Source organism: Amphiura filiformis, chromosome 18 (genome assembly GCF_039555335.1).
Source record: "Amphiura filiformis chromosome 18, Afil_fr2py, whole genome shotgun sequence".
In the NCBI taxonomy this organism is placed as follows: Eukaryota; Metazoa; Echinodermata; class Ophiuroidea; order Amphilepidida; family Amphiuridae; genus Amphiura; species Amphiura filiformis.
Window position 1 is genome coordinate 40,088,737 of NC_092645.1, and position 14,077 is coordinate 40,102,813.

Genomic DNA, 14,077 nt, shown 5'->3' on the forward strand with positions numbered 1-14,077 from the left:
CGGGTACTGTTCGTTATTCCGAAGGTTCGTTTTTCTGAAGGGTCAATGCTCCGAAGGCTCGTTACTCCAAAGGGCTATTACTTTGCAATAAGGCTCGTTATTCCGAAGTATCATTACTTATAATTTACGGTAATTAGGATCATTATTCTGAAGGACCGTTATTCCGAAATTCGGAGTAATGCCCCGTCCGAGTAACGAGCCTTTGAATTAATGAACCTTCGGAATTACGAGCTTTATTTTACATTCGGAGTAATGATCCTCATGAATAATGAAGCTTCGGAATAACGACCCTCCGAACAACGGTTCTTCGGAATACCGACACGCCCCGTAAAAACCACCCTCACAATCAGACTTAAAATGAATATCAACATCATCGTATAAGCCGCATGGATTACGATTTAGTCATATTAGAAAATACCCTATTCTCAAATACACACTTTGCTTTAGAATGCAATGGTAAAACATGCAATCTATTGCATTAGAATCTAAAGTCTGCACAAAAAGTAACCCAGCTGTTATAAATACGCCTATAGCTTCAGAACTAATAATGGTTTTCACAATATTTCAACATAGAAATAAGGGTAATTTATTTATGCGTATTTTGATACCTCATTTGTCAAATGTTGTTCAATATTAACAACACATTAGTGCTTTTAAAGAAATATACCCGAATTTAAAAGTTGCAGTTTATACCGATCAATGGTTACTAAGCCACATTGTGGCACGTAAACCCTCCATTATCTACGCACTGACTTCAAATCAATACAAATAGCTGCAACCTTTAAATTCGGGCATTTTTCTTTCAAAACACTGCTGTGATGTTAATATTGAACAACATTTGACAAATGAGGTATCAAATGCGCATAAATAAATTACCCTTCTTTCTATGTTAAAATATTGTGAAAACAATTATTAGTTCTGAAGCTATAGGCGTATTTATAACAGCTGTGTTACTTTTTTTTCAGACTTTATATTATTGTTGTTTATAAAATGATATGCAATTACCATGTTACAAACATACATTAGTTTACTTAATCTTTAGTCTTTTATTTAATCAACCAAAATAACAAAGGCTGTCAAATGATTAATTCTAAGCAGGCTATATATGATTATATGAAAATATAAAAAATATAAAAAATACATTTCTCAACCAATTTTTGTCATCAAAGTATAACTTTGTGGCACTAATATACAAGGATAACACCGCCAAATTCGGGAAAATTGGTCAAAAACCATGGGAGAAGTACCAAATCAACCAGAAAAATTTAAAACTCAGAATAATTTTGTTTTGAAAACGAGGAAATTAAATGATGGTCAATCACTGTTTATGTATAAATAAACATTTCGTTTTGTTGCACCCGATATTTACATGACCAAAATAAGTGGGAATTCTAAAAATCCAGAATTATTTTGCTGGGACTTGTAGCTTCTATTACGAATCAGTTATTATTATTTTTGAATGGCATTTATAAGGACAAAGCGCTATACAAATACACGTATCCTTAAGGGATCGGATAGCAACGTTTACACAGTATATTGTGTGGGACATGAGACCACATCAGACACATCAAACTGCAATCTGAATACGAGGAATGTCCTTCATATATAAAATAATTAACAACAAAAATAACAACAACAACAACAACAACAACAACAAAAGCACATATCTTAAGTCTTTTTGGGAAAAAAATGTATATCTTCAATACAGTACGAAGTGTCACAAATGTCAAATGATGGACGGCCTTTCCTCCCGGCTACATACACTCTTTAAGTACATATCATTAGATTTAGAAATTTTACTTCGAGGACTGATACATATACAAAATATAAAAAATATCAATTTTTAATGATATGCCATAAAATTTGTATTATATCGCGAATTAAAAAAAATCGTTTCTCCTATTCAGAATGCAATTTGATGTGTCTGATGTGCTCTCATGTCCCACAAAAATACTGTGCAAGCGTTGCTATCCGATCCCTTAAAAGCGTACGTAACTTAAGAAACAAAACACGAAATCAAAATTTACGACGCTGACATGATTCGATGGTTTGAGCTCACCTAATGTTCATTTACGCGCCAACTAACGTCGCTATTAGATTATTGCTTATGTGCGTCCGAACAAAGACTCTGTTGTTTAAACAATTTCAAGTCAGGAAAGACCACCTGGTCATAATAGAGAGATTGCGATGTTCCAAACGCAGCACGTGGTACGTACGTTTTCACGTACGTTTTAACGTACGTTAATACGGTGTTAAATATTGCTAGTCTCGGTTCCAAACTGGATTGTGCTCATTTGTCACGAAGGAGAACAAGTCGGCTGGAATAAAGACTATAATACCGTAGAATTCCGTCTAGAAGCATATATGCCTCTAAACGATGGTTTTTTTAACGAAAGATATGAAAGGCTAATACCCTTCTCAAAAACATTGCAATATATTTGTCTTACAAATATACATGTTTGTACAGCCGCCTTTATCAGTAATATAGTTGTTCAAACTCCAAATAACGTTTTTGCTTAGAGTGTCTGCCTCTTGTCTCTTATGTCAAAAAAACCTCGTTTAGAGGCATATATATGCTTGTAGACGGAATTTTACGGTATTTGATCTAATCTAATCTAGGTCGATAGAACTGCAGGCTACAAGGTCTGTGCCTAATTCAATCAGGCCGCTTTTGATTTTGACTACAATTTTGACTTAACATGCTGATTAAACTTCTTTTTTTGTGCTCCCCAAATATTATAGTTGCCCAAAAACATATATTTTGGTAGATTAAAGATCACTACATCCATATATCATGACTTTACTTTCAAAATGAGACTTTTTCGTCCTGAAAATTGGGCGCGTTGCATGAAATTCGACATGAGGTAAAATGAGCATATTTCAACGTAGCATCTGTGTTTTATACTACGTTGGAATCCAAAATGGGAATCGTAATGTCATTTTTTGTACGCAAAGTATCACACACATTTCAATGGGTAATCTCTGCTTATGCATATTGCGTTTAAATTAGTCAATTTTTAACACATCGGTGTATCTTTATTATAATGTCAGTACTCTATATTCAGAATATTGCAGATTACGCAACAAGGTTCAGAGAGCCGTAAAAAAAGCTAAGGCTAACCACTTTCAGGATAAAATTGACGAGAATAAATCTAGCCCCAAAAAACTTTGGAAACAGTTTAAGACCTTGGGCTATAGCTCCAAAAGTAAAGACCAGTCCAAAGTAGTTCTGAATATTGATGGTAATCTCTGCTTTAACTCTAGTACAGTTGCAAACTATATCAATTCATTTTACACAACCGTGGCAAGTGCTTTAGTCAAAAAATTACCACCTTCCCTTGGCAAGTTTGATTGAAATCAAAGACTGTTCAATCTTATTATGAGAAAATGGGAGTTGCAAACAAAGGGTTTAAGCTTTGTCCAGTCTCCTCTGATTTTATCCTCAAAGAACTCCATTCTTTAAAGCCAAATAAAAGTACTGGCCTTGATGAGATCCCAGCCAGATTTTTGAAGGATGGTGCAACAGGTTTAAAAGATATTGTGAACTTATCAATAACAACTAATACAGTTCCTGAAGAATTGAAATCCGCCCGTATTCGGCCACTTTTCAAGAAAAATAGTAGGTCTGAAGTGGGTAATTATAGACCCGTCAGTATTCTTTGTATAACATCGAAAATTCTTGAAAAAGCTGTTTTTGTTCAAATTGATTCCTACTTACGGGAAAATAATATTCTTTATGGACATCAATCTGGTTTCAGGAACTCATTGTCAACAGATACATGGCAACTACACTGGACTAGTCTTATTGGATCTCCAGAAGGCATTCGACACTGTCGACCATGACATTCTATGTGGAAAACTTGGGGCCATGGGTATTGACTCGGTGGAATGGTTTAGATCATATTTGAGCGGTCGAAAGCAGATTGTCCACGTGAACAAGGTGGATTCTGACCCCTTCCAATCTCTTGTGGAGTTCCACAGGGCAGTATCCTAGGGCCACTCCTTTTATTGTGCTATATAAATGACATGGCCGTCAGTGTCGAGTGCAAACTCCTGCTTTATCCAGATGACAGTGCTCGGCTAGTTTCAGACAAAGATCCAAAGTGTATTGCTGATAAATTAAGTAAAGAGTTAGAGACTTGTCGTCAATGGCTTGTTGATAACAAACTTTCCTTACATCTTGGAAAGACTGAGAGTATAATTTTTGGTTCAAAAAGAAAGGTGAAACAAGTTGAAGATTTTTCAGTTACATGCAATAGTAAACAAATTAAGCCTACTAATTCAGCTAAGTATTTAGGGGTAACCCTTGACGATTCGTTATCTGGGGAAGAAATTGCCCGAGATATTCTTAAAAAATCTGGCGCTAGACTGGCTTTCTTGTATAGGCATGCTCATTTTTTGAATGAAAAGTACCGTAAAACTCTGAGCACTGCGCTGATTTTATGTCACTATGACTATGCATGTTCTTCATGAGTTTTCAGCTTTGTCTGTACATTACAAGAAAAGGTTACAGACAATGCAAAACAGAGTGGTAAGATTTATTTTAAACTTAGGTCCTCGCTCTCATATTGGACAGAGAGAGCGGCATAGAGTTGGATTTCTCTCAGTGAAAGATAGGGTGATTCAAATGAAAATGTTTAAAAATTTTTTCAGGGTACCGCCCCAGATTATCTTAATTCCAATTTTACCCGTATTTCGTCCATTCACAAATATAGTACCAGGGGTAGCTCAGTCAATTTCATTGTCTCCAAAGTCAAAGGCCAAGCATACAATACTTTTTATTTCACTGCTATTCACCATTGGAATTTGTTACCCAAATCAATCAAAGAAATTGGGAATTTGCCGCAATTCAAACGTACTGTCAAGAAGCACCTTTCCGAACAGGCTTGGCTAGCTGAGCGTGATATTATGCATCACGAAAATTATTAGGCCCTTTTTTGCTCGTTTGTTTTTCGTCTTTGTTATGTTTTGCTCGTCCTCCTGCCTTAATCATTGCTGCTGCTGCTTTATTGTTTTTTGCCTTACAAGGACCCCAATGGAATTAAGCTCTCTTCGGAAGGCTTTTTGGGCTATCCTTGGTACTCATTGGTATTTATTCCATTGTCACCTCGTGAAATAGTTTATTCTGATACCCTGAATTACATACATGTACAGTAGATTTTAAAGTATTTTATCCATAATGTGTAATCTATTGTATTTTCTTTTTTGTTTGCAATTTTGATGTATATTGAGTGCTAAATAAAATGAAATGAAAAGAAATGAAAGATTTGTTACAAACAAAAAGAATCATAATATTAATTGGACTTTCCTTCGTATGTTCATTATCTTTGACTGTTTTTAACATATTGTGTGCATTTTGCGTATCTACGTCGATTTCACACGTGGAATATCTTCAAGAATAGCTAAATACGTGATCTCGCTTCGATACAGGAGAGTGGTTTTGAATAGATCAAAGTACGTCCGATGCCTACTTTTGGAAATCGCAATGTCTCTAATAGTCCAGTATATACGGGGGTTTAACGTGCATCCCCAGGACTCTACCAATCCAACGTTGTTAGCTTCTCTTTATGGTCCAAAATATGTCAAACTATACTTTATCTGTATCCTTGAACATGTTGAAAAGAGAGGATTTAATTTCTTATTGTCTTTAGACAAACTTTGAAATTTGACCTCTGAATTGTCTTTAGATCTTGAATATGGCCTGAGCGCCGTAAATAACTTTTGGTAACATCTTGAATGTGTTATAGGCCCATAAAAAGAAGCTTAAAAGGTTGGTTTGGTATAGTCTTGGGGGATACACATTAAACCACCGTACAAATAACTCTTAAATGTCCGTGTAGTCTAACGCTGCTACAAACCATGGTTTCAACATGAAGAAAGAACACAATATAGTATTCGGAGCAAAAAGACGAGGCAATGAAACTAGATTTTTGGTTAGATTTCACAAGTGATTAGGAAAACAATACCGTAAAAACTCGATAGTTAGCATATGTGCTTAGGCCCTACTATCGAGCGCTTTTAAAATATGCAAACATGAAGAGCCCCATCCACAAAAGTGTTAAGGGTTTTGAGCAAATCATCGATACACATAGTTATATACGACCAAGTAAACCTGCAAATGTGTGTCTCCAACCTATTAGCTCAGTTGGGAAAGTGCCGGACTGTGGTAAAATTTCATGTTTTCAAAAGCGCTCGATAGTAAGCACATATGCTAATTATCGAGTTTTTACGGTATGTGGCCTAATGCTGCTTGTTATATCTACCAAATATATGCTCAGCTCCGAAGTGCTGAAACATAAAAGTTGAGGAGGACGATAGCTTTTCATGATAAAAATTAATACTTTGTTACCCAGATATTGATATCTGGCTATTTTTGTGTAAATTCACACTTCTTCGGACAGATAGCTATACAAAATAAGCAATCAATATACTTCTAGTTTTTGAAAATTAACAATATTATATTGAACAAGTATTTTGTTTATGCTGTCCAGAAATGGGCCAGAATCATGCCGCTTGTTTAAGATGTTCTCAAAACTTTGCAAAATGTAATAAATCCTGACGTCATACAGTTGGATTCGTCACAGTGTTTCATTCTAAATATGTGTACTTTTATATACGCAGTCCTTAAAACAACAATAATAATTCGTAGCTTATAAAATAGTTTCTGATGTGTTAGGGATATTTTGACGACCTGATTGCGGGGTCGGTGGGGCCTGAGGTGAGGTGAGATGCGGGTTCGGTGGGACCTGGGGTGCCTTTTTGTTCATTGATTTTCGTAAATTACCAATTAACGGCGCGATAGTGTACAAATACGGATTAAGAGATGAATTTATAGGGAGAATAAATACCACTGACCACGTATACGCCTCTTGTGGAATCACGGCGGCCCCCGTCTGAGAGAGGATGCCCATAATTATCACCGGCATCCAACATAGAAAATCCGTACCAACTATCGCTGCCATTCTGATAGCAATTTTGATATCATCCTGTTGTGACTGATTTTTCATAACTTTTTTACTTTGAACTTTCACTTTGATAAACATGGCAACATAACATACAAATATTACTAAGAAACAGAATAGGTTGATGCCTAAGAAAATTGCGATTGAATAATACCAAGCAGGTATAAATTGGTCTGGAACGGAAAGATCAAAGGTTCGCCCAGAATCAGGATCACCAACGTCGCTTGATTGGATGCTATAACTTGACGGTCGGGTAATCAACGGAAGGCCGATACAGACATCTGATAGATCATAAAAATCAGACTCGGGTCCCGCTTGCAAAGTAGGAGCTAAACCTAATACGAAGGCTATTACCCATATTACTACTACGGCTACTTTAGTTGACATGCCACTGAACTTGAATTTACCAAAGGGAAATACAATGCAAATAAATCTGTCAATTGATATAAATGCTATGAAGAAAACAGAAGCTTCACTCGAGAGAAGGGATAAAAAACTGGCGAGTTTACATACATTGGACGAGCGCCATTGGGTTGAATTTTCGAAATATTTGTCTCCATAATACAAATCAACAGACGCCAAAATAAGCATGTAAATTCCCATTTGGCAATCTGAAACTGCCAAATTGCCAATTAAGAAAGATTGTTTAGCTTGGAGGGCAGACCTTGTCTTTTCCCTAACTCTCATGGCAACGACGAATACGTTACCAATAATGGCACTAATTCCGAGAACCCAAATGAAGACACGGAGGACATTGTTCTGCATGAGACTTCCGCACGGCTTGAAAAGTGGAGGTTGCTGTTCCAGGATGACACATTCTTCCAAGCTGTCAAAGTGACAGCAAAGGGACCGATCATCAACGTACCTGTTAAGAATCGAAAAGACGAAATTCGAAATAATTTCCAAAACCCTTAGTTTAGCTGTGACAATTTATAGACCCTATTTTAAGTTCGTGTTCCTATTTAATCAAATGAAAGACTTTGAAAGCTTTTTTAAAAGCTTAAAAGCTTTCAAAAATATGATCAAACTTTGATTTATCACATTTTTATAAAATACATTTAAACCGTCAAATAATTAGTAAGCAAAGTGCAACAAAGCAATGTATATAGTAACCATTTTATGCGCTCTAACTCACCCACTAAAGCAATTATTGGGAAAGAAAGCAACTTACAGGTTCTTCAAACTGCTCAGACCGCTGAATCCTCCCTTGTCAACCTTTACTGGGGTATCCGTTCGGCTTCCTCGTGTCAAGACTCTAAAATATCATACCAGTTGAGAATATACACGTTTAGTTGGTATTGAACAGAGTAACTATCATTTCACCGTATTAAACACAACAAAAAAAGAGAGAATAATGCACTAACTTTAAAATACTGATATCAATCGTTGTCAATGTTCAATTTTTCAGTAAATTGTCATAACATGAAAAGGTATAAATTTACGACGGAATACTTAAAGTGAGGACTTTCTGTGTATTTAGGTCGCAAAATAAGGTTTCGTATATAATTGTGCAGGGTCCTTAATCATATTCAATTAAGTAAAATGTTGTTTGTTGTCGATCTCCATTCTAATATTAATGAACATGTTATTGTTATTATGACTATTACTGCTTTGATATAATAAGCAAAGCGATCTAGCATTTTTTTATGTTGAGCATATCTAGGCATTAACAGCTGAAATCTTGGAGATAGCGCTGACGAAACTTCGGCCAGACACAAGTGACCTGGTGAACGAAGGGGGTCGCCGTAGATAGCTGGTCGGGGAATTTTTACAGGACAGTTTGAAATATTTACACTTACAATATTTCAAGTTTAGTAGTCTCAAGAAAGGCATTGGTTTGGATCGTAGAAATTGGCACATCCGACAAGTATCTGAAATCAGTTTTTGGTGAATGTTAGTTTTACTCTCTATTGTTTGCTGTATGGAATATAGGCCTAGTTATATATTAGAAATATTTGCAACACAAACTAAGGTTTATACAGGGTTATATACAATAATACAATCAATTGTGGACAAGGTATTTAATAATATGAAAGAGGGGCGCTCACACGGGGGGGAGGGGTTACTCGAATTACATTTCTCAAATCAGGACCCATGTTTGATTTTGTTTACCAAAAAAATTGCCGATTTGACAGTTTTCATAGTTGGCGTGGACATGTCATATAGTTATGAGGCACGAAAGCTGAATGCACAGTAGTAATGCGTGCCTAAAAGGTATGCGTATGTGTTAGTGCAGCTTGCAGTCGAATATGGCGAGTATTTTGGTGAAGTTGACTGTAATTATACGCAATCTATAACCGTTTTTATCGGACAGTATTTTCAAAAGACAGCATTTTTGTAAAGTTTATTATATTCTGTACCGTATTTTAAAAATGTTTTATGTTTGCTGGGATATGTCATAGTTATGATGCACGAAAGCTGGTTGCGTAGTGCTTCAACGGTATGCGTATGCCTTAGTGCAGCTTGCAGTCGAATATGGCGAGTATTTTAGTGTTACTTAGTTTCAATGATTTTAGTGGGTTTTTCTAATTAATCTGAACTGGAATGATTTTACTTTGACGACTTGATATAGGATATTGGCTCTTAATGATAGCGCTCCAAATTTGAACTTCCCTGAATTAAGTAGGCATGTTTCGTTGGATTTGAAACAGAATGGCAGACAATGGACAACGATATTTTAAAACTTAAAGTTCCCATCATCTTCTTCAAACTGTGGTAAAGATTTACATTGTTATTAATATGCTGATAAAAAGACCATGACTTACAATACAATCAACTGAGGTAAACCTCGAAAAGTATGACTTGCTAGCCTTGAAATGTTGTTGAATGAAAGATCTCTGTAAAAATAACAAACGTTAGATCACTGGTTGAACATCACGTTACCTTAGTTAAGTATGTACTCAATGTATACTAATTCATGCACTCGAGTTTAATAAGTATTTTAATTATTGTAATCATTCAAGAATCATTTAAATAGGACAATGTCGTGAGAGCTGCTTTTGAGTTATAAGCCGCTATATATATAAATTCATTAGTCCTACGTTCTTTTTTAAATTAAATTACAAGTGCGTTCAAAACTTGGCATTCGCATCAATCAAAAAACACTTTATCATGATGCAAATCTACAAAAAAAAATCGACGTAATTGTCCCTGTTTTGCAAGAGCGGGTCATAAAATATCTTGTCACTTACAACCACGTCAGATTGGTAAGACCGTCAAATGCATCTTGTTCGAGATGATCAATACTGTTCCTTTCTAAGGACCTGTCAACAAGAAAATTCCGTTCAATAGTTTTAATACATCGAAACGATCTTGTTGGGAAAAGGTAGAGAGCGTTGCGTCGGAGGGTTGGCGCAGTGTTGAATGAAAATATATTATACCACCTTTACAAAAGTACTGAACTTACTCACTTCAATTATGAGCTCCGAACAGGGGCGTAGCCCAGGGTGGAGACAGGGGGGGGCGGAAAATGTCAGGGATACAATAGGACGGCCAAGAGTAAAGTGCCCTTAAAATGACTAAAAATGGGACAAAAAATGACAAATGGGGACTGCTCCCTCACACTACAATCCTGACTACGCTACTGGCTCCGAACCAGAGATTCTCTGCTATTTTATGTGAGCGTCGACTCGCTGTTGATGAGCTTTTCTGGCTTGGAGAGTGGGCGCCGGGCATCCTGCTGGACGTCGTCCCTTCAACGCAGTGACGCAAGGCCCGTTCCTCTGGGTTTATTTAACTCACGGTGGTATATTTGCTGAGGTAGTCTGCTTTGGGCATTCTGGGGTCATGGCCAAACCATTCAAGCCAGCGCGATGTTTGGACACAGCATTCTATAATAATCCTTGTCATGTTGAGCTGGTTTTGTAAACTGGCCTCAAAAAGAAACTTATTATTTTTCACAAGGCCATATCTTAAAATCCTGTCCATAAAAATGAACCAAAATTGCACACAGGATTACTGCAATACTCTATTCTAAACATTGGTCAGTAACCAAACAGTTGTTCAGTTGACACAACAGCAAAATGCACTGATATGGAACAGCTTCCTGGACCACATTCACAGCCCAATAATTGGCACCCAACACAAGAAGTCTGTGAGTAAGCGGAATAGTGTGGAACAAGACTTGTTTCTTGAAGAAGGTGTGTGAAAAGCAGAAGCAGCCTCATTCCACACTATTTCACTTACTCTTTGGAAATAATCACCTGTGTAAGGATCGTGTACGCATTCTCACAGATTTATTTTGCTGGGTGCCAATTAATCGCCTGTGAATGTGGTCCAGGAAGCTGTTCCGTGTCAGTGCATTTTGCTGTTGTGTCAGTTGGCCAACTGCTTGGTTACTGACATGTGTTTAGAGTAGAGTATTGAAGTAATCCTGTGTGTAATTTTTGTTCATTTTTATGGACAGGATTTTAAGATATGACCTTGTGAAAAATTATGCTTTTTCAGGGCATTATAAACACCTCAAAAGAAATAAGTCCCCCTCTGAACATGTCGTCATAACATCGTAAGGTTTCGTACGGTACCAACAAAACTAACTTTGAAATAATTATATGACTGTTTACTAAGTGCTGTGTGAAAATGAGAGATTTCCATGACTTCAGGGCTGAATGAGCCTAAATTGAAGACAAAAACTGCCCTTTTCAAAAGTCACAAAGTAGGCCTATGCTTGTCACAAAAGTTGATTCATGGCTTGTTACTAATGGAAAACCCAATGTGTTTGAGTGCAGTTTAAAATCCTCACCAAGTGAACATTTACTGTAATGTGTATCGATTCTTGATCATTCAGCCATGCAAATCCCCTTGGTGCAGAGTTCAGCACAGTGAGTTGTAAGATGGCCAGTTCCATTCCTTGTCCCAATACGCCTTGCAGTTAACAAGCATAGGCCTACTTTGTGACTTTTGAAAAGGGCAGTTTTTGCCTTCAATTTAGGCTCATTCAGCCCTGAAGTCATGGAAATCTCTCATTTTCACACAGCACTTAGTAAACAGTCATATGATTATTTCAAAGTTAGTTTTGTTGGTACAAAACGAAACCTTACGATGTTATGACGACATGTTCAGAGGGGGACTTATTTCTTTTGAGGTGTTTATATATCTCATCATTTTTCATCTTATCCATCAGTGATGTTTTTTGAATGTCATTAAAACGTTTTTATAACCTTTATATAACCCGACATTTAAACGTTTTCTGTCAAACGTTTTGTGTTTACCGGGAAAGGGCAATGGGTAAAGCCTGTTTCGCCTTTGATATCTTCCTCCACGGAAGGGACTTTGCTTCATAGGAACGAAAGCTGCTGGATTTTGTCAATTGGGACATCGTTGAGGATGACATCCTGTTGGTAATTTTGCATTCGTGCATGCTCTGTCAAACTTATCTGTGGCGATCTAAAGATTGTCAAATGCAACATCAAGAAGGGTGGTGTCTTCGTCATACGGAATGTTTTGACCTGGAAGCGAGCATTGAGAATCATGTTGCGTCAGCAATACATATCTTATCATGATGCACTCCAAGTATGCTCCCTAGACTCGTTGGTTACCAGAAGGCAACAAATATGTCTTGACTTCGCTAAAAGATTACTTGAAGACCCAACCTTCCGCGACTGGTTACCCACAGATAGGCATTCTGCCCAAACTTGCGCGGAGCTCACAAACTTACAACCCAAACTTGGAAAACCAAAAGATACAGGGTGTCCAAAAAAAAAAGAGGCCCCTCGTTGCGCCCTCTTTTTCTCCTATTTCTGAAAAGTTGATTAAATATATTTTGGTATGTAAAGAAACCTTTAATCGTTAGCTTTAATAAACCAAAACAATTATTTCAATCGGCTCACAACTTTTGAAGATATGCTCTTTTGAATAAAAGTACCCGTTTTTCACTCTGTCCACGGATAGCAAACAGAGTGATTGGGATGGCTCATGCTGTGGAGTGGCCTGCACGATCACCAGACCTCAAACCACTTTTTTTTTCCTTTGTGGCAAAATCTAAGATCTTTGCAAACGTATTACTGAATGCATTCGCAAGTATCCGGCGCAAAAGGATGGTACGCAACGCAATTGATGCAATGAGGACCAGGGCTGAAACCTGTATTCGCCAAGGAGGCAACCAGGTAGAGGGCAGAGCAGCACAGTAAACTCAGTTCAGAAGAAGCAAAGAAAAAACCAAACAGCCTTTTAGGGCTACCTTATATCCTAAAAAGAGAAATGACTTATGTTGTAAATAAAAAAGAAATCAAGAAACAACAAAAAAGTAAGAAAGTAAGAAACATAATAAAACAAAAAGGCATAAATAACCAAGCAAAAATAAGTAATTGCAAGTAAAGCAAAAGAAGTCCCATTCGGCATTCATTTTACCCACAAATTAATGACACTATTAACAAAATCCATTGCCCATAAACCCACTGGTGAAGCCCATTCCATAAATAAAGTTATTTTATAAAGTTATCATTGAGGAATGTTTGATATTCATGCATGGTATGTGTACTCCTTTTCAATCTTTGAAGTAGCCAAACCTTCTCCGTGGACAGAGTGAAAAACGGGTACATTTCTTTAAAATAGCATATCTTCAAAAGTTGTGAACCGATTGATAAAATTGTTTTGGTTTATTAAAGCTAACGACTCAAGGCTTTTTTACATACCAAAATATATTTGATAGGAGAAAAAGAGTGCGCAATGAGGGGCCTTTTTTTTTTGGGACACCCTGTACTATAATAGTGCAATACCTTACTTACCGTCGTTTTATCTTTTCAGTTTCTGTTTCCGTATCCGTAATAGTTTTTGTAAGTTATTGTTATTCTGAAGTGGTAGTCTCCCAGGTATGACCAATCTTTTATTCTAGCCTTTTGTTAGTTACTGAAAATTTGAAGCTCGTGAATTTCAGTTTTCGTTTTGGTAAGTTATATTGATTTTTACATAAAACCTTGAGATGTGCGGTTGGGTGCCAATCTAGACAAAAGAAGAGTCTAAATTTTACGGTCCTAAATTCGCGGTAAATTGTACGGCTTCAATTGACTTGTGTTTGGTGTATATGTACTTACGCCTAGACGTAAGTGGATCGTAAAAAGTCTTGCATTGAAATATATACTGACCATGTTGCCAAGTTATAAGCAATGAGTCTTTCA

The 14,077-nt window shown here is 36.8% G+C and overlaps 1 protein-coding gene across 1 annotated transcript in view; it reads right to left on the reverse strand.

Annotated features, from left to right (window-relative positions):
• LOC140139149 (uncharacterized) overlaps window positions 1-14,077 on the reverse strand; it is a 49,470-nt gene that overhangs the window by 1,139 nt on the left and 34,254 nt on the right. The window contains exons 8-10 of the mRNA XM_072160930.1: window positions 10,154-10,225; window positions 9,728-9,799; window positions 8,134-8,217 (exon numbers count right to left, since the gene is read on the reverse strand). Of these exons, the coding sequence (XP_072017031.1) occupies window positions 8,134-8,217; window positions 9,728-9,799; window positions 10,154-10,225 (228 nt within the window). The remainder of the gene's footprint in view (window positions 1-8,133; window positions 8,218-9,727; window positions 9,800-10,153; window positions 10,226-14,077) is intronic.